The sequence below is a fragment of the Microcaecilia unicolor genome, chromosome 6 (genome assembly GCF_901765095.1).
Source record: "Microcaecilia unicolor chromosome 6, aMicUni1.1, whole genome shotgun sequence".
Lineage (NCBI taxonomy): Eukaryota > Metazoa > Chordata > Amphibia > Gymnophiona > Siphonopidae > Microcaecilia > Microcaecilia unicolor.
In genome coordinates, this window is record NC_044036.1 from 5117769 (window position 1) to 5145281 (window position 27513).

The window sequence follows — 27513 nt, forward strand, 5'->3', positions numbered from 1 at the left end:
CTATCTGTGACACAGACACTCACAGAGCTGTGACCCTGTGTCTCTTTCACTATCTGTGACACAGACACTCACAAAGCTGTGACCCTGTGTCTCTTTCACTGTCTGTGACACAGACACTCACAGAGCTGTGACCCTGTGTCTCTTTCACTATCTGTGACACAGACACTCACAGAGCTGGAGCAAAGCTGTGACCCTGTGCCTCTTTCACTATCTGTGACACAGACACTCACAGAGCTGTGACCCTGTGTCTCTTTCACTATCTGTGACACAGACGCTCACAGAGCTGGAGCAGAGCTGTGACCCTGTGCCTCTTTCACTATCTGTGAGACAGACACAGAGCTGGAGCACAGCTGTGACCCTGTATCTTTCACTATCTGTGACACAGACACTCACAAAGCTGTGACCCTGTGTCTCTTTCACTGTCTGTGACACAGACACTCACAGAGCTGTGACCCTGTGTCTCTTTCACTATCTGTGACACAGACACTCACAAAGCTGTGACCCTGTGTCTCTTTCACTGTCTGTGACACAGACACTCACAGAGCTGGAGCAGAGCTGTGACCCTGTGCCTCTTTCACTATCTGTGAGACAGACACAGAGCTGGAGCAGAGCTGTGACCCTGTGTCTATCTGTGCCACAGACACTCACAAAACTGTGACTCTGTGTCTCTCTATCTGTGACAGAGACACTCACAAAGCTGTGACCCTGTGTCTCTCTCACTATCTGTGACACAGACACTCACAAAGCTGTGACCCTGTGTCTCTTTCACTATCTGTGACACAGACACAGAGCTGGATCAGAGCTGTGCCCCTGTGCCTCTTTCACAGCTCTGTGAGACAGACACAGAGCTGGAGCAGAGCTGTGACCCTGTGTCTATCTGTGACACAGACACTCACAAAGCTGTGACCCTGTGTCTCTTTCACTATCTGTGACACAGACACTCACAAAGCTGTGACCCTGTGTCTTTCACTATCTGTGAGACACAGAGCTGCAGCAGAGCTGTGACCCTGTGTCTTTCAATATCTGTGACACAGACACTCACAAAACTGTAACCCTGTGTCTCTCTCACTATCTGTGACACAGACACTCACAAAGCTGTGACCCTGTGTCTCTTTCACTATCTTTGACATAGACACAGAGCTGGAGCAGAGCTGTGACCCTGTGTCTATCTGTGACACAGACACTCACAAAGCTGTGACCCTGTGTCTCTTTCACTATCTGTGACACAGACACTCACAAAGCTGTGACCCTGTGTCTCTTTCACTATCTGTGACACAGACACTCACAAAGCTGTGACCCTGTGTCTTTCACTATCTGTGACACAGACACTCACAAAACTGTGACCCTGTGTCTCTCTCACTATCTGTGACACAGACACTCACAAAGCTGTGACCCTGTGTCTCTTTCACTATCTTTGACACAGACACAGAGCTAAGAGATAAGGGCATTACAAGATAATTCTGCTGGGTGGATCTCAAGGCTCTGGATGGGGAAAAAGGTATCAGTAGATGAGTGAGATTAAGTGGCAGACCAGAGTGATAGATTTCATGTAGAAGTATTAAAGTCTTGAATGTAATTCAATGAGAGCTAATGGTGTCACATGATCTCACTTTTTTGCCTCTCTGATAAGTCTGACTGCAGTATTTTGAAGAATCTGCAGACATCAAGAACCAAATTCTATAAATAGCCATGAAAAATCTGCACCGAAAAAACTGTGCTTATTTGTTGCATTTGTATCCCACATTTTCCCACCTCTTTGCAGGCTCAATGTGGCTTACAATACATCATGGATAGTGGAAATATATGAAAAAGTATGCATTTAGTATAAAGTTAGGCCGCTTGTAGAATACACTTAGAGCCAGAATTGGCACCTAACGTTAGACACAAAGATTTACACCAAGTAAAGCCTGGTGTAAAGTCTCATGTCTAAATTAAAGGTGGATCTCCCTTATTCTGTAACAGCAAGCATAAAACCACCCATGGCCATGCCCTCTTTTTAGAGCTACACGTGGATCCCTGTGACTAAACATGCTCATATAACTTGATTATTAGCACCCAATAAACAAAGGTAATTGGCTCATTATTCAATGCCCAAATCTGTGTGCACAATTTTAAGTACCATTTCTAGAAGTTTGGGGCAAATGCCTTTAAACAAAGAATTGCAATCATCAGTATTACTTAGGACTATGGAATGCTCATAAGTCCTAACTTGAAAAAGCATTTCCTGGATAAACAGGAGACATGTAACTTGAAAGATGAGTCATTATCAAGGAATACTACCAAAATCTTTGGATGAAGCTGGATCTGACTTGGATGAACCAAACAGCCTCGCTTGCTGGCCCGCAATACAGATTAGAACTCAAGGCTCTGCAAGTACCAGTTATGAGTACCAACCTTAGATAGTCTTTCCATACAACCTGCATTTCTTAAAAATGCTGGGGCATTTTTCTGGGCCAAGACACCAAGAAGAAATACTTGAATACACCTGTAGTGAAATCAGATGACTCAGTTTTCAAAAAATAGGTCTGGCTGAGTCGCCAAGCACCAGAAAGAAGATGAACCCCAAAGAAAGAAAGAAAGACAAAAAAAGAAAAGAAACCTATAAACATCTGAAAATCATAACCTAAGAGGCTTCCAGCCCCAATTAAAAAGAACATGGCAAAAAGTGAAATGAAGTAAGAACACAGTGGTAAGATGTCCCTCTGGCTCCACAGAAATAAGAAGACTGAGGAGGTCCCATTTGACAGCACATGTGTGGCAAGTCTCAGAAAAGTTTTTAGAAATACAGCTAAGTTGCAGAAGCTTTTTTCCTACATGTGCTCCATTAGATCTGCACCTGCACTGCCCCTACACATTCCATAGGTGGACTGGGACAGTTCCCACTGCCACCACAGACTGCATACACAAACAGCTTTTCCACTAATCCCAGATACTGCACCTACTGACTAAAATACAAGCACATTGAAACAGAGAAATCTGCAGGAGTGTTTTCATCTCACGCTGAGTATATTTATTTTCATACACAATTTTTTGGATTCTCTTCTGGAGCAAGAGGTTGGGGAATCATTTCATTCAATTTTTCTGAGGGAGTTGGAGTGGAAGGATATATCCATAGGGATTCAGTGGGCGGTTCTCTCCTGAGGTATGGCCTTCCTTGTTAAACCCTGGTGCTTGGGGCATGAATAACTACACAGTCAGAGTGGGAAGTTTTCCTCTTGATGGCGGCCGTTGCAATTGCATTTGCTCCTGCACTTGAATCAGATCTCGAAGGCGCTTTATTTCCAGTCGTTGCATTTCTATAATCCTCTCTGCCTCTTCCTCCACATTAGGCTGCATCATTCTTGGGGTAGGTGCTCCATCGCTGGATTGAGCTGTGGGAAAGGATAGACAAACATAAAGGTTATTCTTCTTATAATAAAAGTCAAAGTATAGAAAAGTGAGAAAAGACTTGAGTGAAAGAAGAGAATTGAAGTACATCTGATTAGTTGGAAAAGACAGAAAGGCTGCACCAGCATTTGAAAGTAGGAAGGGGCTCATATGCCCATAACCTATGGAGAAATGCAGAGGCAGCCTTGCTACTAGGTAGATTAGGCAGCAGGATTTTGGGAGCAGCAAAGCCCCAGGATGTGAGAGAACCTTTCCTGCTTCTTGTCCCCCTGCTGGCCATGTCATTGACATCCCCCCTCCTCGCCCCCACCACCCACACACACACACTTGCTCCCAGTCTGGCCTAAAACTTAACCAAAACTTAGCACTGCACAGGCCATATAAGTACAGGCCCATGCTCAGGTGCAAGAAAACAAACCTCTATTTCCATCTTCTTCTCCTCCTTCCCTCCTCTCCCCCCCCCCTCCTCCTCTTCCCCTTTTCCCCTTCTCTTCTTCCCCCGTATTATCCCCCTTCAACGCACCTATACATTAGATTTCTAGATTTTCATTTTTACAATTTTCAAAGTGTTCATTAATAGAAATAAAACAAAATAAAACATGAAAAAGAAAATAAGATGATACCTTTTTTATTGGACATAACTTAATACATTTCTTGATTAGCTTTCGAAGGTTGCCCTTCTTCATCAGATTGGAAATAAGCAAATCTTAGTAGATGACAGTACATATAAGTGAGACATCAAAGCATTTCAGTGACAATCTAACAGGGTGGGGATGGAGGTGGATGGGTGAGACAGGGGGATATGCATGGAGACAGGAGAGTGACAAACAAAGCAGTACAATTTACAATTTTATGGCTTATAATGGGTTAGAAAGCCCAGATCTCTGTTAAGTCCTGTCTGGTGGGTGTCAAAATATTTAATCATTCTGACTTCAAAGGTCTTACGTTCCTGTATTGTTTTAAAGTTACCTTTCAGGATTCTTACTATGAAAGGAGGAGTGGCCTAGTGGTTAGGGTGGTGGACTTTGGTCCTGAGGAACTGAGTGCAATTCCCACTTCAGGCACATGCAGCTCCTTGTGACTCTGGGCAAGTCACTTAACCCTCCATTGCCCCTTGTAAGCTGCATTGAGCCTGCCATGAGTGGGAAAGCATGGGGTACAAATGTAACAAAAAACAAAATCACTAGTACAGTGTTCTGTTTTTGTAAAGTGTTGGCAATGGCATTTTTCATGTGATGTCTATGTAAGTTAAATCTTGTTTTTAGCATCTGGCTTGTTTCTCCAATATAGCATCCTTGGTCACATTTTTTACACTGGATGACGTATACTACATTGGAAGATGAGCATGTGAAGGATTCCTTTATGTTGAATATTTTTCCTTTGTGAATGACCGTGGGGTCCTGTGAGATGCTTTGGCATAGTTTGCAGCTGGATATATTGCAAGTATGTGTGTCACTCTCATCTTTTTGAGTCTGTGTTGGGAGCTTACTTCTAATTAGCTTGTGTTTTAAGTTGGGTGGCTGTCTGAAAGCTAGCACTGGTGGGGATAGGAATATCTCTTTCAGTAATTCATCCTACTGGAGTAGAGGCTGTACGTCTTTTATGATTCTTCTTAATTTTTCCAGCTCTGGGTATGTCACTATAAGGGAGATTCTGTCTGTGGCTTTTTTTTTCTTTGTACTGTAGCAGATTCTCCCTGGGTGTTTTGAGGGAGGAGGCAATATTCTTGGAGATTATTTTGGGATTGTAGCCTTTAAGTTTGAAGGATGCAGCCAGGATTTCTAGGTGTCTGTCTCTGTCCCCTGGGTCAGAGCAGATACGGTGGTATCTTGTGGCTTGGCTGTAAATAATGGATCTTTTTGTATGTGAAGGATGGAAGCTGGAGTTGTGGAGGTAGCTGCATCTGTCCGTGGGTTTCTTGTATATAGAGGTTGGTATATTGCTATCGCAGATTGAGACTGTGGTGTCCAAAAAATTGACTTTTTCTGGGGAGTGGTCAATTTTGAATCTGACTGTAGGATGGTATGTATTGAAGGAATTGTAAAATTGTTTTAGAGATTCTTCCCCCTCAGTCCAAATCATAAAAATGTCATCAATGTTCCGGTAATATTTTAGGGGTTTGGTCTGGTATGTATTCAGAAATGTCTCTTCCAGTTCAGCCATAAAGAGGTTGGCATATTGGGGTGCTGTCCTGGTGCCCATTGCAGTGCCCATTATTTGTAGATAGATATCATTGTTAAAGCGGAAGTAGTTGTGAGTTAAAATAAATTTGATTAGTTTTGTAATAGTTTCTGGTAAGTATTGATGGTCCAGTGTGATGTTTTTAGGAACCTCCCATATGCAGCTATGCCATCCGCATGGGGAATGTTGCTGTATAGTGATTCTACATCCATCGTGACCAGAAGGGTGTTTGGTGGTAATTGCTTGATAGTTTTCAATTTATTCAGAAAGTCTGTGGTATCTTGTATGAAGCTGTTTGTTTTGTGCACGAGAGGTTTCAGAATTCCCTCTATGAGTCCAGATATTTCCTCCTTGAGTGAGCCAATACCTGATATGATTGGTCTGCCAGCATGTAGTTTAGGTGGGATGTGAGGTCTGCTATGAAGCGGTCAGGGGCGGATTTTATTAGGTAGCTGGACAGGTATCCAGTTTACAGTGAGTGTTGGAGAACCTACTAGTCGCCTGGGTAACTATTTCGGCGGTGAGGAGAGCAAAGTTTGACCAGGTTCGGTCAGCTGGGTATTCTCCAAAGGTTGGGTCCAAACTATTGATGACGTTTTCAACGTCGGTATTGTTCTGAGGTAGCGTGTTGCTTAGGTTTGCAATTTTTTCATTGAAGTATTTAGCAAGTTTGTCTGCAGACGGGATGTCTGTATTGGTTGTAGTGACCAGGGTGGTGTCTAGTAGTTTGTTCATGAGTTGGTATAGTTTCTTCACGTCTTTGTAATCTGGTCGTATTTTAGTTTTATAGTATGACCTTTTAGTCTGTCTTATTGCGTATTTGTATTTTCTTTGTATTTGTTTCCATGCGTTGTGTGTGTATTCATCTTTTGTTTTTTCCATGCTCGTTCGAGTTTCCTGGATTGTGTTTTTAGTTTTTTCAGTTCATCGTTGAACCATGGTATCGAGTTATGCCTACGTGAGGTTCTTGTTCGTAAGGGTGCAATTTCGTCTAGTATGCTTCTGCATCTTTTATCCCATTCTATGAGGTAGTATATGGAGTCCATTTGTGCTGTCCATTCATTATTGTATATCTGTTGCCAGAATGTTTTCGAGTCTACTTGACCTCTTGTACTGGTTGTGTGTTCTTGTATACGGTATGAACCCTTCTGCCGCCATTTTAGGGATAGGTTTAGTTTTGTAGTGATCGGTCCATGGTGTTTCTGTCCATTTAATATCTGTTATTATTCGGTTCTGGTCTGATGACAGTTTGAGTGAGATGAGTCGAGTGTGTACCCTTTGACATGGGTTGCTTGCATATGTGGCCATTTGAGATCCCATACGTGGAGGAATTCCTTGCATTCTCGTGTGTTGAAGGAGTTTGGGTCTTCTAGGTGAAGGTTAATGCCTCCTAATACTACTATATTGGAGTTGGTTACATAAGTGTTTGAGATGAAGTCCATGAAGATTGTCTAGCCTTCGTTCCAATTACCTGGTGGTCTATAAAACAAGACACAGTAAAAGTGATCACGCAGGGTTTTGTTATGGATTCTGATTGAGGCAATTTCAAGTTGAGGTGTTATGGACTCGGCAGTGGTTTCAGTGGTAAAGTGGGATCGATAGATTAGTGCTATGCCTCCGCCTCTCTTTTCCTTTCTGGTCCAGTGTATGATTTTGTATCCTGGAGGGCATAGGTCTAGGATTATAGGGTCCTTTTGATCATGGATCCAGGTTTCATTGATGAAAAGTAGATCAAGGTTTTCTGACAAGATCCAGTCTGTTACTCGTTTCTCCAATATAGCATCCTTCATCACATTTTTTAAACTGAATGATGTAAACCACATTGGAAGTTGAGCATGTAAAGGATTCCTCTATGTTGAATATTTTTCCTTTGTGCATGACTGTGGGGTGCTATGAAATGTTTTGGCATAGAGGGGCATAATCGAATGCGAACGGGTGTCTATCTCCGAGAACGGGTATGTGAAGGGGCGGGACAGACTGTATTGTCAAAAAAGATGGGCGTCCATCTTTTTTTTTGATAATACGGTTTGTGCCGGGCAAATGCATCGGATTTGTGCAGATTTGAGCTGGGCGGTATCGTTTTTCAGTGATAATGGAAACCGAAGGCACTCAGCTCAAAAACGAACAGATCCAAGGCATTTGGTCATGGGAGGGGCACACCAACTGGGCACCCTAGGGGGCACTTGTAACAATTAAAAACAAATTTTAAATACCTCTCAAGTCCATAGCTCCCTTCCCTTGGGTGCTGAGCCCCCCAAATCCCCCCCAAAACCCACTGCCCACAAATCTACACCACTACCATAGCACTTATGGCTGAAGGGGGCACCGCGATGTGGGTACAGTGCAGTGGCGTAGCCAGACTGGCAATTTTGGATGGGCCTGAACCTGAAGCGGGTGGGCAAAAAATTTTCTCTCTATCCCCCTTCCCCAGCAAAATTTAGTCACACTAATCAGATGCATTTGTCACATAGGGGTAAAGTGCTGCTTTTCAGTGCATCAGGTTTCAGAAAATTTATTTAAAAGCCTAACACCCTTTTCAATGAGCTTTCAGAGGCCAAAACCTCCTGCCTCAGGTCAGCATAACGCTGTTATGGTATCCTCTCCTGACCTAAGGAAGGAAGTATTGGTCTCTGAAACTTTATTAACACAGGTACCATATTACTTTATCCTAAATTAAAATAAAATTATTTTCTTTACCTTTGTTGTATGGCCATTTACTTTTTCTCATTGTGTTGCTCCCAGTCTCTAGATTCTGCTTTCCTTTGTCTTTCTCTTGCCAGGGTTTCCTGTCCATTCACCACCTATGGCTTTTCATCTTTTCCTCACCCTTGTTCTCCACATGCCCCTTCCTCTTATTCTCCAGTCTTTCCCTACTATGTTCTCTCCCTCTTTCCATCCAGCAGCTCCCCTCTTTCTTTTGCATCCAGTGTCTCCTTTTTCTCCCTACCCTTCCATCCAGTGTCTTCCCTCTTTCTCTCCTCATCCTTCCACCCATCTACCCTCTCTCCTGATCCTTCCATCTAGTGTCTCTATCTCTCTACCCTTTTCTGTTCAGTCTCCCCTCTCTCTCTCTCCACATTCTTCCAGTCTCTCCCCTTTCTCTCTGCATCCTTCCATCCATCTCCCCTCTTTCTCTCCCTATCCTCCCATGTTCAGCAGCTCTCCCTTCCCTCCAGTCCCTTCTTCCTCTCCCTCCCATGTCCAGTAGCTCTCTCCCTTCCCTCCAGTCCCTTCTTCCTCTCCCTCCCATGTCCCAGTGGCTCTCTCCCTTCCCTCCAGTCCCTTCTTCCTCTCCCTCCCCCTCCCATGTCCCAGTGGCTCTCTCCCTTCCCTCCAGTCCCTTCTTCCTCTCCCTCCCATGTCCAGTAGCTCTCTCCCTTCCCTCCAGTCCCTTCTTCCTCTCCCTCCCATGTCCCAGCAGCTCTCTCCCTTCCTTCCAGTCCCTTCTTCCTCTCTCTCCCATGTCCAGTAGCTCTCTCCCTTCCCTCCAGCACCTTCCTCCTCTCCCTCCCATGTCCCAGCAGCTCAGCCATTTTTCCTTCAGGTCCGCCCATCCGCATCCTTTGTGCGCTGTCTCTATCTCTTTTGTCCCACGGAGGCAGCGCTTCCTTCCTGCCCTGTCTTCTCCCCAAGCTCCACTCCATCGGTCCCTCCCTGCAAGTGGAATCCTCCTTCGCCGGTCGCGCTGCGCTGCCATGCACACGCAGCTACGCTCCTCCACCTGCCGCGTCTATCTGGCCCTCTGTGATGCACTTCCTGTTTAGGGCCGGATGAATGCGGCAGGGGGAGGAGCGTAGCTGCGTGTGCATGGCAGCGCAGTGCGACCGGCGAAGGAGGATTCCACTTGCAGGGAGGGACCGATGCAGCGGAGCTTGGGGAGAAGACAGGGCAGGAAGGAAGCGCTGCCTCCGTGGGACAAAAGGGATAGAGACAGCGTGCAAAGGATGCGGATGGGCGGACCTGGAGGGAAAATGGTTGGGCCTGGGCCCGTCCAGGCCTACCCGTGGCTACGCCCCTGGTACAATGGGTTTTGGGGGCGGTTTGGAGCGCTCCCATTTACCAGCACAAGTGTAACAGGTGGGGGGGGGGGGGGGTGGGCCTGGGTCCACCTGCCTGAAGTCCACTGCACCCACTAACAACTGCTCCAGAGACCTGCATACTGTTGTGATGGAGCTGGGTATGACATTTGAGGCTGGCATACAGGCTGGGAAAAAAAGTTTCCCATTTTTTCTTTTTGAGTCTGTGTTGGGAGCTTACTTCTAATTAGCTTGTGTTTTAAGTTGGGTGGCTGTCGTAAAGCCAGCACTGGTGGGGATGGGAATATCTCTTTCAGTAATTCATCCTCCTGGAGTAGAGGCTGCAGATCCTTTATGATTTTTCTTAATTTTTCCAGCTCTGGGTTGTATGTCACTATAAGGGGGATTCTGTCTGTGGCTTTTTTTTCTTTGTACTGTAGCAGATTTTCCCTGGGTGTTTTGAGGGAGGAGGCAATATTCTTGGAGATTATTTTGGGGTTGTAGCCTTTCTGTTTGAAGGATGCAGTCAGGTTTTCAAGGTGTCTGTCTCTGTCCTCTGGGTCAAAGCAGATACGGTGGTATCTTTTTTTTTTAATTTGCAAAATTTTTATTGAAAAGTCAAAGTAACAATCTCTTACAGACTTAAAGTCTCCTATACATCTCCAAAAACATCAACATACATGCTGTGCCATCATCTATTTTTGTTCCGCGTTGTTCTCCCCCTAACCTCCCCCCTCCCCCACTCCAACCCCCCTTCCAAGCCCCCCCTATAAGCAGCTGCATCTATTCCTCTTCATCTCCTCCCAATACCTTTTCCAACTGTAACCATTCTTCTGCATGTGGGTTATATTTTCCCCGACGTCTATCTGTCAATTTTTCCAATCCCATCATCAGTCGTAATTTATCCTTCCAATCTTGCCCCGTGGGACCCTTCTTCTGTTTCCATTTTACTGCTATAATTGTTTTTGTTGCTGCTAAGCACATCCTTTTGAGTCTACATTGCCATTTCTTCCCTCCCTTATTCCCATAGCCGAGCAGGCACCATTTGGGATCACATGGGAACTGTTCTCCAATCGCTAATATTATGAGCCCCGTGACCAGCTCCCAAAACCCCTGTATAATCAAGCATTCCCACCATATGTGAAAGTATGTTCCCTTCCCTCGCTCACATCTCCAGCATACATCCATAGCATCAGTGTACATAGCTTTATTCTGTCAGGGGTGTAATACCAACGGCTCATGACCTTATAGGCATTATCCTTGACTAATACACATACTGATGCTTTTTTGACCTCCAAACACATTCTCTTCCATTCACCCCTCCCCCGAACTCAGTTTTAAGATCTTGTTCCCCGGCGCAGATAAAGAAGGCCAAGAGGGATTACGAAAAAAAGATAGCATTAGAGGCAAAAAAACATAGTAAAAGTTTTTTTCGGTATATTAAAAGCAGGAAGCCGGCAAGAGAATCGGTTGGGCCGCTGGACGACCGAGGGGTAAAAGGGGTGATCAAGGGTGACAAAGACGTAGCGGAGAGATTGAATGAATTCTTTGCTTCGGTCTTCACTGAGGAAGATTTGGGTGGGATACCAGTGTCGGAAATGGTATTTCAAGTGGACGAGTCGGAGAAACTTACTGAATTCACAATAAACCTGGAGGACGTAATGGGGCAGTTCAGCAAACTGAAGAGTAGCAAATCTCCTGGACCGGATGGTATACATCCTAGAGTACTGATAGAACTGAAAAATGAGCTTGCAGAGCTTCTGTTAGTGGTATGCAATTTATCCTTAAAATCGGGCGTGGTACCGGAAGATTAGAGGGTGGCCAATGTAACGCCAATTTTTAAAAAATTCCATGGGAGATCTGGGAAATTATAGACCTGCGAGTCTGACGTCGGTGCCGAGGAAAATGGTAGAGGCTATTATTAAAAACAAAATTACAGAGCACATCCGAGGACATGGATTACTGAGACCAAGTCAGCACGGCTTTAGTGTGGGGAAATTTTACCTGACCAATTTACTTCAATTCTTCGAAGGAGTAAACAAACATGTGGACAAAGGGGAGTCGGTTGATATTGTGTATCTGGATTTTCAAAATGCGTTTGATAAGGTACCTCATGAAAGGCTACAGAGGAAGTTGGAGGGTCATGGGATAGGAGGAAATGTCCTATTGTGGATTAAAAACTGGTTGAAGGACAGAAAACAGAGAGTGGGGTTAAATGGGCAGAATTCACAATGGAGAAGGGTAGTTAGTGGGGTTCCTTAGGGGTCAGTGCTAGGAACACTGCTTTTTAATATATTTATAAATGATTTAGAGATGGGAGTAACCAGCGAGGTAATTAAATTTGCTGATGACACAAAGTTATTCAAAGTCGTTAACTCGCGACAGGATTGTGAAAAATTACAGAAGGATCTTACGAGACCATGAGACTGGGCGGCTAAATGGCAGATGATGTTTAATGTGAACAAGTGCAAGGTGATGCATGTGGGAAAAAAGAACCCGAATTAGAGCTACGTCATGCAAGGTTCCACGTTAGGAGTTACGGACCAAGAAAGGGATCTGGGTGTCGTCGTTGATAATACACTGAAACCTTCTGCTCAGTGTGCTGCTACGGCTAGGAAAGCGAATAGAATGTTGGGTATTATTAGGAAAGGTATGGAGAACAGATGTGAGGATGTTATAATGCCGATGTATCGCTCCATGGTGCGACCGCACCTTGAGTACTGTGTTCAATTCTGGTCGCCGCATCTTAAGAAAGATATAGTAGAATTGGAAAAGGTGCAGCGAAGGGTAACTAAAATGATAGCGGGGATGGGATGACTTCCCTATGAAGAAAGACTACGGGGGCTAGGGCTTTTCAGCTTGGAGAAGAGATGGCTGAGGGGAGACATGATAGAGGTATATAAAATAATGAGTGGAGTGGAACAGGTGGATGTGAAGCGTCTGTTCACGCTTTTCAAAAATACTAGGACTAGGGGGCATGCGATGAAACTACAGTGTAGTAAATTTTCAAACAAACAGGAGAAACTTCTTCACCCAACGCGTAATTAAACTCTGGAATTCGTTGCCGGAGAACGTAGTGAAGGCGGTTAGCTTGGCAGATTTTAAAAAGGAGTTGGGTGGTTTCCTAAAGGACAAGTCCATAGACCGCTACTAAATGGACTTGGGAAAAATCCACAATTTTGGGAATAACTTGTATAAAATGTTTGTACGTTTGGGTAGCTTGCCAGGTGCCCTTGACCTGGACTGGCCGCTGTCACGGACATGATGCTGGGCTCGATGGACCTTTGGTCTTTTCCCAGTATGGTATTACTTATGTACTTATATAGGGTCCTTTTGGTCATGGATCCAGGTTTCGGTGAGGAACAGTAGGTCGAAGTTTTCTGACATGATCCAGTCTGTTAGTATTGCTGTTTTATTTACAGTAGATCTGGCGTTGATATAGCCCACTTGGATTGTTTGGAATGGGTCTTCTGTATTTGGTGTTAAGTGTACTTTTGTTAGTTGTCGTTTCTTTGTTGAGGTGAGTTTGTTTGGGTCCTTCTTTCCCTTCTATTGTGGTTGTTCGCATGTAAGTGTTCTTCCTTTGTTTAGGTTGTTAACAGTTTGGTGAGGTGTGGTGTATTTGATCAATCTATGATGATTGTGTAGTATGGGTATGATGATGTTTTCTGCAAGTGGGGTGGTTAGTGTTAAGTGGATCATTGTTAGGGAGTAGATTATTAGGAGTAGTTTGAGGGTATTCATTATGGTATATATTTCTTGTGGTTACTATTAAGACCGTGTTGCCCCAACCTGCTCTCCTCACAAGCCTGCCTTCTACGGTTGATCAAATGCAGTGCAAAAGGCTCCTTCTCAAGCAGGCTTGTCCTGCTGAAGGTGTCTTCAGTTCACTAGCAATTATTCAGTTTTTATTTTGGTTTTTACTGTCAGGCCTTTCAAGCCTTGTCAGTTGTAAGGTCTCAATATCTTGAAATATAATAGGCACTTTACTCACGGTCTGGTGATCAGACGCGTTGCCCAGGGCACAGAGACTCCGCAACACTGGGAGCTGTGTCTATGTTGGAGGTAGACCCAGAGGGCGGGCAGCAGCCTCAGCCTTAGGCTGGCACTACTGCTTTGCTCTGAGCTCCTCAGAGCCTGCCTCCGGGGCCTCCACCGCGTTGCCCCTTCTCCTCTTGTCGCTGCTGGTGCACTGTGGTCTCGGTGCTGTCAACTGAGCCCTCGGCGGCCTTGGCAGTTCCCTCTGAGAGTGTCCTCACGCCTCCATAACTCCCATGCTTCTGGGGCAGCTCCACTGGACAGTGCTCCCCTTTCCTGCTGCCGTCTGAGGAACTGGCGGGTGGGCGAGGAGGCAGAGCCAGGCGCATGACCGCTTCCACACAGCCCGTGCGGTCCCCCATGGGAGAGGCTTGATCGTCTTTCCCTGCTCTGGGTGGGCAGGTGGGTGAGGAAGTACAGTCGGGTGTGCAGTCGCTGTCCCTTCAGCCTCGTGCGGTCCCTTGTGGGGAGAGGTTCGGATGCCTCTCCCTGCTCCGAGGGCGATAGTGGTGCCGTTCGCTGGACCCGCATGGGCTCCCCGAGGGCCGTCTGCTGCCTCGTGCAGTCCCCTGTGGGGGGCAATTCAGACTGGTTCCATCTGCCAAATCGGAAAGAAGTAGAGAGATCGTGGATGCTCTCCAAAGTGCTCTGCTCAGACAGATGGTGACGGAACCCACGAGGGAGGGAGCGATGCTGGATCTGGTGCTCACAAATGGGGATAGTGTGTCAAATTTCCGAGTGGGTGCACACCTGGGAAGCAGTGACCATCAAACGGTTTGGTTTGATATAACGGCTGAAGTGGAGGGCGGCCACTCTAAACTCAAAGTCCTGGATTTCAAGTGTGCTGACTTTAGTAAAATGGGGGAATACCTGAGGAAGGAGATGATGGGCTGGGAGGACAAACATGAAGTGGAAGGACAGTGGTCCAGGCTGAAAGAAGTAATAAATAGGGCCACAGACCTTTATGTAAGGAGAGTAAATAAAAGCAAGAGGAAAAGGAAACCGATATGGTTCTCCAAGCAAGTGGCTGAGAAAATAAAGGCTAAAGAGTTAGCGTTCCAGAAATATAGAAAATCTCAAGAAGAGGAACACGGGGAGGAATACCGGATGAAACTGAAAGAAGCCAAGAGAGAGGTACGTCTGGCGAAGATGCAAGCGGAAGAACAAATGGCTAGAAATGTAAGAAGGGGAGACAAAAACTTCTTCAGGTATATTAGTGAAAGGAGAAAGACTAAAAACGGAATTGTGAGACTAAAAGATATAACAAAACGCTATGTAGAAAATGATGAAGAAAAAGCCAATTTGCTAAATAGATACTTTTGTTCTGTTTTCACTGAAGAAAATCCTGGAGAAGGACCGCGAGGGACTGGCAAAAGTACACCTGAGAATGGAATGGATATAGCACCGTTCACGGAAGAGAGTGTGTATCAACAACTTGGAAACCTAAAGGTGGACAAAGCCATGGGACCGGACGAGATCCACCCCAGAATATTGAGGGAGCTCAGAGAGGTCCTGGCGGGTCCTCTTAATTTGTTTAATAATTCCTTGGAGACGGGAGAGGTTCCGAGGGACTGGAGAACGGCGGAGGTGGTACCTCTTCACAAAAGTGGTGATAGGGAAGAAGCTGGAAACTACAGGCCGGTAAGCCTCACTTCGGTTATTGGAAAAATAATGGAAGCCATGCTGAAGGAAAGGATAGTGAATTTCCTAGAAGCCAATAAGTTGCAAGATCCGAGACAACATGGTTTTACCAGAGGGAAATCGTGCCAAACGAATCTCATTGAATTCTTTGATTGGGTAACTGGAGAATTGAATCATCGACGTGCTATAGACGTAATCTACTTAGATTTTTAGCAAAGCTTTTGACACGGTTCCCACAGGAGGCTCTTAAATAAACTAGATGGGCTGAAGATAGGTCCTGAAGTGGTGAACTGGATTAGGAACTGGTTGACGGACAGACGACAGAGGGTGGTGGTAAATGGAGTTCGCTCGGAGGAGGGAAAGGTAAGTAGTGGAGTGCCTCAGGGATTGGTGCTGGGGCCGATTCTGTTCAATATATTTGTGAGTGACATTGCCGAAGGGTTAGAAGGTAAAGTTTGCCTATTTGCGGATGATACTAAGATTTGCAATAGAGTGGACACCCGGGAGGGAGTGGAAAGCATGAAAAGGGATCTGAGGAAGGTAGAAGAATGGTCTAAGGTTTGGCAATTAAAATTCAATGCGAAGAAATGCAAAGTGATGCATTTAGGGAGTAGAAACCCACGAGAGACTTATGTGTTAGGCGGTGAGAGTCTGATAGGTACTGAGGGGGAGAGGGATCTTGGGGTGATAGTATCCGAGGATCTGAAGGCGACGAAATAGTGTGACAAGGCGGTGGCCGTAGCGAGAAGGTTGCTAGGTTGTATAGAGAGAGGTGTGATCAGCAAAAGAAAGGAAGTGTTGATGCCCCTGTACAAGTCGTTGGTGAGGTCCCACCTGGAGTATTGTGTTCAGTTTTGGAGGCCGTACCTTGCGAAGGATGTTAAAAAAATGGAAGCGGTGCAAAGAAAAGCTACGAGAATGATATGGGATCTGCGTTCCAAGACGTATGAGCAAAGACTTGCTGACCTGAACATGTATACCCTGGAGGAAAGGAGGAACAGGGGTGATATGATACAGAAGTTCAAATACTTGAAAGGTATTAATCCGCAAAAAAATCTTTTCCGGAGATGGGAAGGCGGTAGAACGAGAGGACATGAAATGAGATTGAAGGGGGGCAGACTCAAAAAGATGTCAGGAAGTATTTTTTCCGGAGAGGGTGGTGGATGCTTGGAATGCCCTCCCGCGGGAGGTGGTGGAGATGAAAACGGTAACGGAATTCAAACATGCGTGGGATATGCATAAGGAATCCTGTGCAGTAGGAATGGACCTCAGAAGCTTAGCTGAAATTGGGTGGCAGAGCAGGTGGGGGAAGAGAGGTTGGTGGTTGGGAGGCGAGGATAGTGGAGGGCAGACTTATACGGTCTATGCCAGAGCCGGTGATGGGAGGCGGGACTGGTGGCCTATAGCCACACAACAGCATTTTAGTGAAAGGGCCCCTTAGTTCTTAAAATCAATATTGTTTATTGGAATTGCTGTTTTCAATTATTCAACGAGTCTAATGGATACCATCTGTAACAATTTCACAATATAAGCCAGCCTATTGGCATTAGTGTATGAAAAATCTCATCTTTTTTTTACACAAAAACAGGATTGCGATTTACCAAAGAGTTAGTTTATTCCAGGGCTCTGTTACGGAAGTATTATCTTACCAAAAGGTCAATTTATTCTGAAATTATTATTTACTGATATATTTTCAGATTTCTTGAGAGAGGCTCATTCCTTAGATAAGGTTATTGCTTCATTTTCAACAATTCTTTTTGACACGGGCTTTCCTGTAGGAATTATTTCTCCCCTTCAAATCATTATCTTACAGTAACCTTCCCGCTAAGAGTATTATAAATACCTTATACTTGAAATGTTTATTGATGTTTCTGATCATGCATGATTAACTTCAGTTTGCAAGGAATATTTCTCGATGTGTCTGGTCATGCAGCTTGAGTATGTTTGTTTGTTAATCTTTATATACCTCTCATTTTTATGTAGATATATTATAATTTTATTTGGGTTGTAGACTCCTGACTCAGGCACTTTAGCCAAAATATGGCCCATATTGAATCATGACAATTACAATAAGGGATCTCCAGCATTCTGGTCTTCCATGTCAGCTCCACTGTATTGTTTTTCTGTGCTTGAGAGGTTTCTTAAAATAGACACTAGGAGGTCTTTTACTAAAGATTAGCTTGAGTTATCTGCAGCAGGGCCCATTTTATTTAGTAAAAGACCCCCTACAATGCATACTTCCAAAACCCACACCAACTCTACCTGGTGAAATAGAGCAGGGAAAAGTACATACTTATATGGCAGGCAATGAAATTAAAGCCCATCTCCATGCATAAGCAGAATTGAAGTGGAGGAGTGGCCTAGTGGTTAGGGTGGTGGACTTTGGTCCTGGGGAACTGAGAAACTGAGTTTGATTCCTGGCACAGGCAGTTCCTTGTGACTCTGGGCAAGTCACTTAACCCTTCATTACCTGCCACATTGAGCCTGCCATGAATGGGAAAGCGCGGGGTACAAATGTAACTTAAATAAATTATGGCCACAGAAATGCTTTAAAAATGATCCTCCCTGTATGATGTATAGAGGTAAAATAGGCTACAATGTAGAGGGGAGGAGGGTGTCTCCTTCCTCTTTATCCCTTTCTTTTGTTTGCTAAGGGGTCCGTCCTTTTACAAAGGCACGTTAGCATTTTTAGCCTGCACTAAATGCTAGAGACACTCATAAAAGTATATAGGTGTCTCCAATGTTTAGCACGCACTTATTTTTAACACGTGCTAAAAACGCTAGCGTGCATTTCTAAAAGAACCCCTTGCTATTTTCTATTAGCAATCTCTTCTCCCATATTTCTTTTCTTTCAATGGCAGGGTTGAGCTATGAGCAAAGGGTCCTGGGGTAGTAGCAGAGGCCCTTTTTACCACAGCAGGTAAAATATTTTTGTAGCACTGGAAATAGTGTGCACTGAGGGTGGAAACTACCGCTGGGCTCCTGCTGTAGTTCTGGGTTGGTGCGGCAAGCTTTTATTAAAGGGGCCCCTAAGCTTGGCAAGGGAACAGAAGTTGGAGAAGGGCAACATGACTACTATGAGGTCTGGTACCAGAAGAAAGATGGACAGAACTGAACCCATTGGGTGGGAGCTGAAGGGAAGTACTGACCATGTTGGATGAAGGTCAAAGGATGACAACATGGCTAATGGATGAGAACTCTCTTTAAGAATTTCCTACAACTTGTGGTTTTCTTTTCTTATTTTACCTGTGATATCACTGACATTTAACTTTCTGTTCTTCTTGTTCAATTCCAAAATGCATTCAAGGTCATGGGCATGTGTTCTGCTGATTTTTAGCTCCTTCCGCAAGTCATTAATCTCTTTAATCAGTGAGACATTTTCCTGTAAAAAAAAAAAGACGCACAAAACATGATCAGATTTCTTAATGTTCACTATCAAATACTGAGCCATACCAGAGTTATCTTAAGCATTTCACAAATATATACAATTCAGACAGAGGTGTTTGAAATTTATTCTCTCTTGTCTGTTTTTTTTTTGTTCTCTCTTCTTTCAGTCATCATAATCAACTATCAGACGCCCATTTCTAATACTCACTAAAGACACACTAAAGACAGCTTTATGGAGCAGCTGGTGCAGGAGCCGACGAGAGAAGGAAAAATTCTAGACTTCGATATTGGCATTGAAGGAAGTGAAACTAGGAAATCAAGTACGCTAGCGTTTAACTATAGAAAAGGTGATTACGACAAAATGAGAAAAATGGTGAAAAAAAGACTGAAAGGAGCAGCTCGCAGAGTAAAAAACTTGCATCAGGCGTGGATGCTGTTTAAAAACACCATCCTGGAGGTTCAGGACAAATATATTCCACGTATTAGAAAAAAGGGAAAAAAGACTAAACGTCAGCCGGCGTGGCTAAACAGTAAGATAAAGGAAATCATTAGAGCCAAAAAACAATCCTTCAGAAAGTGGAGAAGAGAACCAACTGAAAGTAACAGGATAGATCATAAGGAATGCCAAGCCAAATGCAAAGCGGAGATAAGGAGGGCAAAAAAGGACTTTGAGAAGAAATTAGCGTTGGAAGCAAAAATACATAGTAAAAACTTTTTTAGATACATTAAAAGCAGGAAACCGGCCAAAGAGTCGGTTGGGCCGCTGGACGAAAATGGTGTTAAAGGGGCGATCAAGGAGGACAAAGCCGTAGCGGAGAAATTAAATGAATTCTTTGCTTCGGTCTTCACCGAGGAGGATTTGGGGGGGACACCGGTGCCGGAAAGAATATTTGAAGCGGGGGAGTCGGAGAAACTAAACAAATTCTCTGTAACCTTGGAGGATGTAATGGGTCAGTTCAGCAAGCTGAAGAGTAGTAAATCACCGGGACCTGATGGTATTCATCCCAGAGTATTAATAGAACTAAAAAATGAACTTGCGGAGCTACTGTTAGAAATATGCAATCTGTCCCTAAAATCGAGTGTAATACCGGAAGACTGGAGGGTAGCCAATGTTACTCCGATTTTTAAGAAAGGTTCCAGAGGAGATCCGGGAAATTATAGACCGGTGAGTCTGACGTCGGTGCCGGGCAAGATGGTGGAGGCTATTATTAAGAATAAAATTGCAGAGCATATACAAAAACATGGACTGATGAGACAAAGTCAGCACGGATTTAGTGAAGGGAAGTCTTGCCTCACCAATCTAATGCATTTTTTTGAGGGGGTAAGCAAACATGTGGACAATGGGGAGCCGGTTGATATTGTATATCTGGATTTTCAGAAGGCGTTTGACAAAGTGCCGCACGAAAGACTCCTGAAGAAATTGCAGAGTCATGGAATCGGAGGTAGGGTATTATTATGGATTAAGAACTGGTTGAAAGATAGGAAGCAGAGAGTAGGATTGCGTGGCCAGTATTCTCAGTGGAGGAGGGTAGTTAGTGGGGTCCCGCAGGGGTCTGTGCTGGGTCCGTTGCTTTTTAATGTATTTATAAATGACCTAGAGATGGGAATAACTAGTGAGGTAATTAAATTCGCCGATGACACAAAATTATTCAGGGTCGTCAAGTCGCAGGAGGAATGTGAACGATTACAGGAGGACCTTGCGAGACTGGGAGAATGGGCGTGCAAGTGGCAGATGAAGTTCAATGTTGACAAGTGCAAAGTGATGCATGTGGGTAAGAGGAACCCGAATTATAGCTACGTCTTGCAAGGTTCCGCGTTAGGAGTTACGGATCAAGAAAGGGATCTGGGTGTCGTCGTCGATGATACGCTGAAACCTTCTGCTCAGTGTGCTGCTGCGGCTAGGAAAGCGAATAGAATGTTGGGTGTTATTAGGAAGGGTATGGAGTCCAGGTGTGCGGATGTTATAATGCCGTTGTATCGCTCCATGGTGCGACCGCACCTGGAGTATTGTGTTCAGTACTGGTCTCCGTATCTCAAAAAAGATATAGTAGAATTGGAAAAGGTACAGCGAAGGGCGACGAAAATGATAGTGGGGATGGGACGACTTTCCTATGAAGAGAGGCTGAGAAGGCTAGGGCTTTTCAGCTTGGAGAAGAGACGGCTGAGGGGAGATATGATAGAAGTGTATAAAATAATGAGTGGAATGGATCGGGTGGATGTGAAGCGACTGTTCACGCTATCCAAAAATACTAGGACTAGAGGGCATGAGTTGAAGCTACAGTGTGGTAAATTTAAAACGAATCGGAGAAAATTTTTCTTCACCCAACGTGTAATTAGACTCTGGAATTCATTGCCGGAGAACGTGGTACGGGCGGTTAGCTTGACGGAGTTTAAAAAGGGGTTAGATAGATTCCTAAAGGACAAGTCCATAGACCGCTATTAAATGGACTGGAAAAATTCCTCATTTTTAGGTATAACTTGTCTGGAATGTTTTTACGTTTGGGGAGCGTGCCAGGTGCCCTTGACCTGGATTGGCCACTGTCGGTGACAGGATGCTGGGCTAGATGGACCTTTGGTCTTTCCCAGTATGGCACTACTTATGTACTTATGTACTTATGTACTTAGTGGAGCGCATGATCTAGTGAGGGACGTTATGGTACTGGGGCCGCTTGATAACAGTGATCATAATATGATCAGTTTTGATATCAACCTTGAAGTATCTATACACAGGAAGTCAAATACGTTAGCGTTTAACTTTAAAAAAGGAGACTATGATAAAATGAGAAGAACGGTTAAAAAAAAACTTAGGGGGGCAACTGAGAGGGTAAAAACTGTACAACAGGCATGGACGCTGTTCAAAAATACCATCCTGGAGGCCCAGGCCAAACATATTCCGCGAATAAGAAAAGAAAGACGGAAGTCCAAAAGACAGCCGGCGTGGTTGAAAAGTGAGGTGAAGGAAGCTATTAGGGCTAAAAGAAACGCCTTCAGAAAATGGAAGAAGGAACCGTCTGAAAATAACAAGAAGCAGCATAAGGAGTGTCAAAGCAAATGCAAGGTGCAGATAAAGAAGGCCAAGAGAGATTACGAAAAAAAGATAGCATTAGAGGCAAAAAAACATAGCAAAAATTTTTTTTTCGGTATATTAAAAGCAGGAAGCCGGCAAAAGAATCGGTTGGGCCGCTGGATGACCGAGGGGTAAAAGGGGCGATCAAGGAAGACAAAGACATAGCAGAGAGATTGAATGAATTCTTTGCTTCGGTCTTCACCGAGGAAGATTTGGGTGGGATACCGGTGTCGGAAATGGTATTTCAAGTGGACAAGTCGGAGAAACTTACTGACTTCATGGTAAACCTGGAGGACGTAATGGGGCAGTTCAGCAAACTGAAGAGTAGCAAATCTCCTGGACCGGATGGTATTCATCCTAGAGTACTGATTGAACTGAAAAATGAGCTTGCGGAGCTACTGTTAGTGATATGTAATTTATCCTTAAAATCGAGCGTGGTACCGGAAGGTTAGAGGGTGGCTAATGTAACGCCTATTTTTAAAAAAGGTTCCAGGGGAGATCCGGGAAATTATAGACCGGTGAGTCTGACGTCGGTGCCGGAGAAAATGGTAGAGGCTATTATCAAAAACAAAATTACAGAGCACATCAAAGGATATGGATTACTGAGACTAAGTCAGCACGGTTTTTGTGTGGGGAAATCTTGCCTGACCAATTTACTTCAATTCTTTGAAGGAGTAAACAAACATGTGAACAAAGGGGAGCCGGTTGATATTGTGTATCTGGATTTTCAAAAGGCGTTTGACTTGGTACCTCATGAAAGGCTACAGAGGAAATTGGAGGGTCATGGGATAGGAGGAAATGTCCTATTGTGGATTAAAAACTGGTTGAAGGATAGGAAACAGAGAGTGGGGTTAAATGGGCAGTATTCACAATGGAGAAGGGTAGTTAGTGGAGTTCTTCAGGGGTCTGTGCTAGGACCGCTGCTTTTTAACATATTTATAAATGATTTAGAGATGGGAGTAACTAGTGAGGTAATTAAATTTGCTGATGACACAAAGTTATTCAAAGTCGTTAACTCGCGACAGGATTGTGAAAAATTACAGATGGACCTCACGAGACTTGCATATGACGTTTAATGTGAGCAAGTGCAAGGTGATGCATGTGGGAAAAAAGAACCTGAATTATAGCTACGTCATGCAAGGTTCCACGTTAGGAGTTACGGACCAAGAAAGGGATCTGGATGTCGTCGTCGTCAATAATACACTGAAACCTTCTGCTCAGTGTGCTGCTGCGGCTAGGAAAGCGAATAGAATGTTGGGTATCATTAGGAAAGGTATGGAAAACAGGTGTGAGGATGTTATAATGCCGTTGTATCGCTCCAAGTTGCGACCGCACCTTGAGTACTGTGTTCAATTCTGATCGCCGCATCTCAAGAAAGATATAGTAGAATTGGAAAAGGTGCAGCGAAGGGTGACTAAAATGATAGCGGGGATGGGACGACTTCCCTATGAAGAAAGACTAAGGAGGCTAGGGATTTTCAGCTTGGAGAAGAGACGGCTGAGGGGAGACATGATAGAGGTATATAAAATATTGAGTGGAGTGGAACAGGTGGATGTGAAGCATCTGTTCATGCTTTCTAAAAATACTAGGACTGGGGGGCATGCGATGAAACTACAGTGTAGTAAATTTAAAACAAATTGGAGTAAATGTTTCTTCACCCAACGCATAATTAAACTCTGGAATTTGTTGCCGGAGAACGTGGTGAAGGCGGTTAGCTTAGCAGAGTTTAAAAAGGGGCTAGACGGTTTCCTAAAGGACAAGTCCATAAACCACTACTAAATGGACTTCGGAAAAATCCACAATTCCAGGAATAACATGTATAGAATGTTTGTACGTTTGGGAAGCTCGCCAGGTGCCCTTGGCCTGGATTGGCCGCTGTCATGGACAGGATGCTGGGCTCGATGGACCTTTGGTCTTTTCCCAGTGTGGCATTACTTATGTACTTATGACACATTTTCAAAGGTATCTAGTTGTCTGATTTTGGAGCTAAGTAATTAAACTGGATTCTTTGAAGATGTGTGTTACTCAAAATCTTGGCGGTTTTAGGAACAGAATTAGGGGCCCCTTTTACAAAGCCCATTCAATTCCTCTGGGCTTTCTCGCATTTGCCGCATGGCTTTGTAAAAGAAGCCCTGGGTGAGCTGGTTAGTGCTGATTTGAGGTTTTCTTACTTGATTGGGTTCTGTCCTGTTCTTCAGCAGAGCTTCCATTAATACAAATCCACATATGCATCCTCCTTCTCCTTTATTAGCTCAAAACTATGGAATGCTCTGCCAAAAGCAATAAAAACCAACCAAAACCATCTAAATTTCAGGAACTCTCTAAAGACCATCTTATTTGGAAAAGCCTACCCTAAGGACTCAGCTTGTGTCTCCACTTCCGGAAACACATCAATTTAATGTAAATTCTGGGCACATTCACCCTTCTCTCCTTTTTCCCCTGTTTTCCCTATTATCTTCACTATTTTTATGTAGGTTTTATCTTGTATTAGTTTAATTTACCGGATCAGCGCTTGCCTTTGCAGTACGATGTAAGCCACATTGAGCCTGATGCAGTTGGGAAAATGTGGGGTATAAATGTGATATTAAATAAATACAGCTACATCAAAACATACCTTCCTTTCTTCTCTTACACACCGCTTCAACTTGCCTGTGGTAAATGAAGCAGTATCGAAAACTTGCAAATAAACCATAAACCATAAGGAAAGTGATGCTGAGTCAGACCAAGGTCCATTGAGCCCAGCAATCCTGTCAGTGGCCAATCCAGGTCACGAATACCCAGCAAATCCCCAAAAGTAAATCAGATTTCCCACAGCATATTTCCAGAGATAAGCAATGGCTCTCCAAGTGAACTTGTCTTCCAGGAACGTGTCTCTTCCCTAAGTACAGACCAGAGGTATTGTCAGCCTTGGTTCTCAACTCATTGGTCTAACCATCATCATCATAAGACAAAGCCATTTTGAGTGGTTTATACAACAACAAAATACAATAAAAGATAGAGTAAACAATAAGACCAAGATTTAATTTCATCCTACCTGGGCATTAATACATATTGAAGAGATATGTTTTCAGATCTTTCCTAAAGGGAAGTTAAAGTAGCACTACCTCGCAATTCAGTAGACAATTTGTTCCAGTAACCAAGGTCAACTATACTGAAGGCTCTGGAATTCGTTGCCAGAGAATGTGGTAAAGGCGGTTAGCTTAGCGAAGTTTAAAAAAAGATTTGAATGGCTTCCTAAAGAAAAAGTCCATAGACCATTATTAAATGGACTTGGGGAAAATCCACTATTTCTGGGATAAGCAGTATAAAATGTTTTGTACTTTTTTGGGGATCTTGCCAGGTATTTGTGACCTGGATTGGCCACTGTTGGAAACAGGATACTGGGCTTGATGGACCTTTGGTCTTTCCCAGTATGGCAATACTTATGTACTTTTATGTACTTATGTACTCTATTCATCCATTTCAATTTCAGACAAAATTTAAAGATAGCTGATTTGAAAAGCATATTGGTTGCACTAAAGATGATAATAAATCCCCCCCCCCCCCCCCCCCGAAAAGAATGTCTCATCAATCCGGCTCTAAACTATGTGTATGTTAACATTCAGGAAGCAAAATATAGCTGCTCCTTTTCCTATCCATCATGATTTTCTAGCAAAGTCAAATATCCAAATCATTTAGTAAGGCAGATCTAACCCTCATCATCAAGGTAGTCAAGTAAGAGTCCCAAATTTTAAGAAATCGGGATTATTGTTTGTTTTTTTTATTTCTGACCCTTCATTTCAATGTAGCGAAACAAAAGAGTGAGGCAAATGCAAGGAAGATATCAAAATGTAAAAGTCTTTATTGTAAAAGGCGTAAAACTGACCCGACATGGCCGTGTTTCGGCACAAAGGCCTGCCTCAGAGGTCTACTAAGTCTAAAATATAAAAATAATACAAACATGAATGAAATAGTGCATTCAATATAAAACATCCAATAGAAACTGTAAATGACAAATAATGAATAAGTAAAATAAGTGACACTTAAATGAAACAATAATGATATGACACAAAAAATCATAGGTTAATATAATGAAATTACTACATATACCATTTTAAAATATACCTATTAAAGACTTTTAGATAGAAATAAAATATAAATTATATGAGAAACGGTATGCCATATATAAAAAATGTAAGCACAATTTGCAGAATGCTTTTCTCTCTTAAAAAACATTTTATCAAAGATGTATTATATATTAAGTTGTATTCTTATTGCCTTTTAAATAGTATTCTCATTGAGAGATTTATGCTCATACAGTGTATCTTGATAAATAAAACAGTGTGCATATAATAAGCATATGATATATACCTTATGTTTGTTTGTTTTTTTCACTTTAAAATATTTTTTTATTTTTTGCATAACTCCGTAACAAGAGCACATCTCGCTCACATTTACCCTCGCAGGGGCCCATATGTACTAAACTAGTACACTATTATTTCTGAAACCAACTCCCCCTTGGACCCACTGCAACAAATAACAATTAACAAAATCATAACCGTAACACCGCCCCCCCCCCCACCCAACTCAACCTTATGCCCCTAAATACATCATCCCCCACCCATTCATTCTAACCCACCCTCACCCCTACTCAACATGAAATCACCCCATATTTCTTTGATACTCTCTCTCCCTTCCCTCCCCCCTCAACCCCCCCATCTATTAACTTCATGAACTTAAATACTTGTTAGTCGCTGTTGTAAGCGGGCCCAACTTCTCTCATGCCTCCTTGCCCCCTCCCTTCGGTAGGCCATTAATCTCTCCGTTTGCATTAACTGACCCAATTTACATTTCCAATCATTCAATGTCGGGGGATCCACCCTCTTCCAATACTGTGATAGGAGGCACTTAGCTGCCGCCAGCCCCCAGCGCAGCCATTTCCGCTCCTCCCAAATTTCCCTCTCATTGTGTAAGCCCAAAAGACACGCCACAGGGTTGCATACCAGTGATGATTCAATTAACTTTACTAAGGCCTTCATAACCCCTTGCCAAAAAGGTACCACCCCGGGGCATGTCCACCATATATGCAAAAAGGAACCCCTTTGTAGACCACACCTCCAACACAGATCTGACACGTCAGGGTACATCCTCTTCAATCTCTCCGGTGTATAATACCAACGAGATAAAACTTTATATGCATTTTCCTGCACCAAAACACATACTGAGGCTTTCCGCACCTCCCCACAAATAACTTCCCACTCCTGATCCGAAAAGCAATAACCTAAATCCTCCTCCCAAGCCCCCTGGAAACCAAATGTCTTAGGGTCACATCCCCTCAAGAATTTATATATCACTAATATTGGCCTGGGAACCTTCTTCAACAAAAGCCACAGATTTTCCAAACTCTCCCTCTCCTGTGGATTCCCCCCCTTCCAACCCAGTGCCCCCACAAAATGTTGAACCAGTATATAGGAAAACATGTCACCCCCCTGATAAACCAAACATAGAACACAACACATCATACAGTGTGTTCAAAGCTCTTCACCCTCCCCCCCTGTAATACCGCTCGAACATTCACAATGCCCGCTTGTTCCCACCTCACAAAACTAGCATTTGCTCTCCCTGCCCCAAATCTTGGCTCCCACCGCAAAGGTGCCATTGTCAACACCCCTTCCAACTGCCCCCATTTCCTCCTCACTCCTCCCCACACTTCAAGCAGATGCTACTACTACTACTACTACTTGACATTTCTAAAGCGCTACTAGGGTTACGCAGCGCTGTACAATTTAACATAGAAGGACAGTCCCTGCTCAAAGG

The 27513-nt window shown here is 43.8% G+C and overlaps 1 protein-coding gene across 1 annotated transcript in view; it reads right to left on the bottom strand.

Annotated features, from left to right (window-relative positions):
- Positions 1 to 3000: 3000 nt before the first annotated feature.
- Positions 3001 to 27513, bottom strand: part of CFAP57 (cilia and flagella associated protein 57) — a 457479-nt gene continuing 432966 nt past the window's right edge. The window contains exons 22-23 of the mRNA XM_030205491.1: positions 18510 to 18645; positions 3001 to 3371 (exon numbers count right to left, since the gene is read on the bottom strand). Coding sequence (XP_030061351.1) covers positions 3187 to 3371; positions 18510 to 18645 — 321 coding nt within the window. The 3' untranslated portion in view covers positions 3001 to 3186. The remainder of the gene's footprint in view (positions 3372 to 18509; positions 18646 to 27513) is intronic.